This window comes from Polypterus senegalus, chromosome 1 (genome assembly GCF_016835505.1).
Source record: "Polypterus senegalus isolate Bchr_013 chromosome 1, ASM1683550v1, whole genome shotgun sequence".
Taxonomy (NCBI): Eukaryota; Metazoa; Chordata; class Cladistia; order Polypteriformes; family Polypteridae; genus Polypterus; species Polypterus senegalus.
Genome location: NC_053154.1, coordinates 187,830,855 through 187,836,854, shown reverse-complemented (window position 1 = coordinate 187,836,854; position 6,000 = coordinate 187,830,855). Strand labels below are relative to the sequence as shown.

The 6,000-nt window shown below is 35.3% G+C and overlaps 1 protein-coding gene across 1 annotated transcript in view; it reads right to left on the bottom strand.

The window, feature by feature from the left end:
* Positions 1–1,118: 1,118 nt before the first annotated feature.
* polr2h (RNA polymerase II, I and III subunit H) overlaps positions 1,119–6,000 on the bottom strand; it is a 38,980-nt gene continuing 34,098 nt past the window's right edge. Inside the window, exon 6 of the mRNA XM_039764570.1 lies at positions 1,119–1,515. Within this exon, the coding sequence (XP_039620504.1) occupies positions 1,398–1,515 (118 nt within the window). The 3' untranslated portion in view covers positions 1,119–1,397. The remainder of the gene's footprint in view (positions 1,516–6,000) is intronic.

Genomic DNA, 6,000 nt, shown 5'->3' with positions numbered 1-6,000 from the left:
TATTCCCCTGCTCTATTTTTTATTAACTGTGAGTACTTGTCTACTATTTTCACTCAGTATTGTATTTTTGCTGTTTGACTTTGTCTCTATGAATCTCTATTAGATTTTTGTCACTCATATAACATGGGTTTCTTTTGATTCATGTTATATTATTTTGACCTCTACATCAGAAATATATACTTTGATATAATGTTTTAGCAGAGTTATAGTTTTCCTGAATTTTCTTTGCTATATATAATTTTGTATATTAGCAGCCTGTTCCATGTTTTTTAATCATTAGTTTTTCCTGTGCACTGAAGTGAAACTTAGAGTAAAAAATGTTCTTAATGATACCTGAATTATACAATTAAAAACACTTAACTTTGTTGTCTTAGGGTTGAACTGCAATCAATAAAATATTGCTGCTATGTCTGTATCTAGGTGGCAATATGCACTCTAAGTATATTTGGAGTAGACTTATCAGTGTGTATGCTTTCAACAAATGGCTGATTCATACATGAAAGCTAAAGTCATACACTCATTTTTGGTATATAAATTTAAAATAACTAAAGAATGTAAAGAATACTGTGCACTTTATGATAAAATGGATCCAAATATGATCACAATTCAATCAAAACCTCCCACCTTCTCTGTAACAATTGTAATACTGCAAATATTTGCTCACTTCCTGTAAAATGAAAACAGACACACCACAGAACTGAACCCCAGGCGCCTTCAATTTAAAACTGAATGTTAGTTCTGGTCTCTGCCATAAAAATTCAATAGAAACTCTAGCGATAATGGCTTTTGCAATGTTTAATGGATACAGAACAAAAACTTTTGTCACTTTAAGAATGCAGCAATAAACCTTTCAGTATTTGCAGCAGGGTACGTCTACCTTGAATAAATTTACTCTATAAAAGCATATGTCTGGAATGAAACCAGTGCAGAAGGAGACCAAGCTTTTTCTGCTTGGCTCAAAACTGTTCATGGTTCAAAGCATTAGCATTTGGTTTACCTGGATAAACAAAGCTTTAAGTAAGCACAGTTTTCACGGATTTTCTGCAAAGTTCCCTCGTTTATACATTTATCCAAAACCAAGATGTGATTAGTTAATACAGCAAAAAAATGTGCAGCAATTTATTATTTAAGAAAAGTTTATTTACAATGGAAAACATGTTCAGTTATGAGAGTTTATATCAGTGTCATTTTTCCATTCATGTCCTTTTTAAAATAAAAAACTGCATGAGAAACTGCCATTATGTATCTGCTGTTTGTTGCATCCAAAGTTAGCCGTCTTGGCCATCAACATAATTACTGTAAATGAACTGTGTACAGCCTTGATCCCTTTACAGATATTGGTGCTTCTCTTCTGGGAAAAAGAAAATGATGACAGCAAAAAAAGTTTTTTTTTTTTTTTAGAATGCCAGCTTCTTCATTAACAGGTAAACTCTGGAGTCCACCTCAAAGCCATGCAGGTTGTTAGCATCACCCTGGAGTCGCATCAGAAGACCCCCATAAGAGACATAGGCAGATCTGCAAAAGAAGAGAGCCATGGACAACTAAGAATTGCTGATAGTGCATCCTCTAAGACACCTGAGCACAGAGAAAGCTATATCTGCATGATGCTATATACCTGGATGAATATACAGTGTGTGAGCATAAATATTCATATTTACACCTCATTTTCTGTCAACTGGTAATATGTTGAGCAAGGCTGGCCCAACTTTCCTATCCCTATTTTCCATATCCACTCAGGGAACATTTTCCAGACTGGGTGCGCAGTATAATTCTACACTTCCCTTTAGAAGGCACTCCATGTGTTCAACATGCATGGAATAACACATGTAATTGGTACTGTAAATACCAGAGATTACTATTGTCAAAAATGTAGTATTACAGTATACAGTCTGGATATGCAAAGTATATTTGAACATATTTATAATGGAAAGAAAAAATCTTTCAAAATGAATAAATATTGTAGAAAAGGGAGTACTGGTTATTGCAGTTCTGCCACTTAGTTCATAATGACTGAATGACAGATAGACAAAGGAATAAATAAAAACAACACATACTTTTATGCACAATTATAAGCATACCCATTAACATTGCATATTTATTTCTACAAGAAAAAGGAACAATACTCCACAATCCACACAACTTAAATATGACACATTACTGCACATTTTAATACACAGTTACTAATTTATATGCTGAATTAAACAGACTTAAATATAAGATGGCTTGCATAAAAGACTGGAAAGACTTCCAGGGGATTCATAGTTTTATACATTTTTTTATATTTACATTCCTTGTTAATATGAGAAGTCAAGTACAAGTTCTAAACTCAGAGAACCACTGGAAATGAGGTTCAATGGATGAATTTATATGTGAAAAATCTGCAGGAACCATGGGATGCTATCAAGTCAATGTGGACCAAAATCCCTAAAATCCCTGTAACCTTCCTGAAAGCTATATGGGTGACTAGGATCATAAGTTTGTTGTGTATATAATAAGGGTTAACTGATTTTTTTTTTTTAAGTAAAAAGGCAGAATTGAGATGATAATCAGGCACCAAGAACTGAATATATTTGATATAGCATAAACTAGCTGTTTTACCCAGCTTGCTTGGAACATTTTCTAAGACAATGGGCTTTGATTATAGTCCTCCTAGTTAACTGCAAGTATAAAAAGTACTGTGTAGCTAATATTAGTTCCCTGGTGCTGGTTACTCTGGAATTTGCTAGATACAATTGGCCATGAGTAAAACATTCCTGTTGCAGATCAATTTTTGCTTTTTCTACTGACTGATCTTGGCTTTTCTTGATGGTCAAAGCAAACCACAATTTTACAAGAAACTGAATTTTTTTAATTCAAATGGGAATTAGTAGTAATAATGGAAATTTTGAGTATAAATATAATTTCACCTTCCATACATCCATCCATTTTCCAACCCGCTGAATCCGAACACAGGGTCACGGGGGTCTGCTGGAACCAATCCCAGCCAACACAGGGCACAAGGCAGGAACCAATCGCAGGCAGGGTACCAACCCACCGCAGTAATTTCACCTTGTAGCACGCATTGTAAAAATGAGAGCTTCAATCAGATTTGAATGTAATATGTTGATCTGTAATCTTGTCCTGGATTGGAGGGGTTAGGCCAAAAGCAACACACACTGAATTGTGGTTTCCTTTAACTTATTACATACAATATTAATTTGTATAGGCTGCACATTTATGTGTTGCATGCAATGAACTGCACATTTTAATAGGACTGCATGACAACGACAAAATGAATACTTGGCAATTCTTGCCTTTGACTTTACAATTGTGATCATTAACTTTAAATATAATGAAAAATGCATTTTGTATTGCAAACTGCATATTCTGCATTCTCTTTACACACTGAAATACAGTACAACCTAAACTGAGCAGGAAACCACTCAAAAAAATCAACATGAAATCATTTAGTGCTGGAATATTTAAAAAATTTAAAATGTAGTGTTTAATAATGTGTCCTATTTATTTGTTACAATAAAGCTATGGAACACCTATAAAAGTTGCGTCACTGTTCTTAATACAGTAAATTACTAATGTTACCGACCTCAGGCCTAGGGGAACCTGGGCCAGGTACAAGGCACTGTTGCTACAGGGTGTAGCCACAGCGATATGGTGTAAAGCATAAAAGAGACAGCAGTCCCGAGTCTCAAACCATACTTCTGTTCTCTTTATTCTCCTTTTCCCAGAAATACATATATACTTCAATTTCTGCATAAATCAACATGGCAATCAGTGAAAACAATGGTGCAAGCCAATTTCCTCTGCATAACAAAAAGTGAAAACACATTTACTTTGAGTACTTGATTAGAAACCAATTTTCCAAGGAAGCAGACAGTTCTGTATCCCCACATTGTATGTAGATGAGATACTAAATCAAAGCAGTCTGACTATTCAAAGCAGGTGACTCTTTAGCAAGACAGATAAATATGTATGTCCTGTAGATAGCCATCAACAATAACCTGTAGCTGAATTTTCCAGAAATTCTGTCTTTTCTTTAAAACACTGGTTTATAGCCCATTACACTAAGCAACACACCGAGTGTTGCATACAGAGTTCTAGCCCATTACACTAACATACAAATATTTATAATACAATTTACACATAACACAAATATTTCTCTCCTTTTTTCCAAAATTAGTGTTCTATCTGAAAAACTAGCCATCATCACCATTATTAAGAAAACCCATGATGCATGTGTATATAAATATAAAAATACGTGATAAAATCTTAAATGACAGTAAAGTAAGATTAAGAAGCTAATGTAAACCCACTATATACTTCTGGTATACTGTTATATAAAAGCATTAAATGTAAAAATATTAATATATATGAAACTCAGGAAAGATTTCAATGGCAACATTTTAACATGCTGCTATCAGACTCAGTTCTTGAGCAGCGGCATCCCTGTTCTTGAGACACATCCTTAAACCCCTCACCCGCAATACAACCAGCTACATCCAGGACACCACTAATTTCTTTTAAAAAACTGTCTGCTAATGGCGCCTTACATGAGGGAACCTTACTGGCCACAATGGATGTTGAGGCACTTTACACAGACATCCCCCATGATGATGGCATAATGGCATGTGAAATGTACCTTTAAACAACATGATTTACCCACAGAGTCAGTTATACAAATGATAAAATTCACTCCGACACACAATTTATTCTACTTGCAACAAATGAGGACTGGAAAAGGCTGTCTGTTTGCACCTCACTATACAAACCTTTTTAAGGCATGATTGGAGTAAGATTTTATGTCAACATGCATCTTAAAACCAATGTATCTCTGTTACAAAGACATCTTCATAAGCTGGACTGCAAATAAGACGGACCTCCTCCATTTTCAAAATGAATATAATTCTTTCAATCCCAACATAAAGCTGAAGCTTAATTTCTTAAAAACAGAAGTCAGCTTCCTTTGATACCACTATTCAACTGAAAGATAACACCCTCGTAACCTCTGTTTTTCACAAACAGACGGACTTACCTTAGAAGTGATAGCTTCCACCCCAAGCATATTATTTTCAGCCAAGCAATACGTTACAGCCATATTTGCTCATACCTGACAGACCAGGATAAACAATTGCAGGAGCTTAGACAAGATTACATCAGACAAGGTTATGCCCCCAAAGCAGACACTCAAATAAGTAGATCTGCTGCCATACCAAGAGCCAACCTTCTGGAATATAAAAACAAAGACAAGAACCGCACTCCCCTTGTTGTCACCAATAACCCACATCTTGAAGCACTTCAAAAAATTATAAAGGAACTTCAGCCAATGCTAAGGAATTCCAAAACGCAGAAAAATGTATTTTTTATATCCACCCCTCCTGGCATACAGACAACCATCAAACCTGAAGCAACTAATTGTCTGAAGCTCCCTAAGTGAACATCTCCCTGCTTACACAAAAGATGTAAAACATATCCTTATATTTATGATACAGAGTGTGTAGTTATACCACACTGCTGACTAGAATATCGCATAAAGGGATAATTTTCCTGCAGATCATCTAATCTGGTCTACCTAATTCTCTGTATAAAATGTTCGGACACTTCACTCTATGTGGGAGAAACTGAACAAACACTCCAACAAAGAATGAATTTACACAGGTTCAACATTAAACATGGCAACACAGATGCTCCTGTTGCAGCCCACTTCAACAGCCCTGGACACTGTGAGAGGGACTTTAAAGTCACAGTGCTTATGAGCAACTTCAGAACACAGCATGAAAGAAAAGAATGGGAAGTTAAACTTGTGCTAAAAGAGACAAGAGATTTAGCGCCAGATATGAGGATTGTTTAAATCTCTTGAACTGTCCCAGAACCTGACTAAAGATCCACATTGTTTTGAAGAACTCATCAGAAACTTCAAAAGTCAACAGTTATCAAAAGATCTTGACTATACATTGTTATCCTGTCTTGCTAAATAAATCTTAGCCTGGAGAGGTCTATTAATTT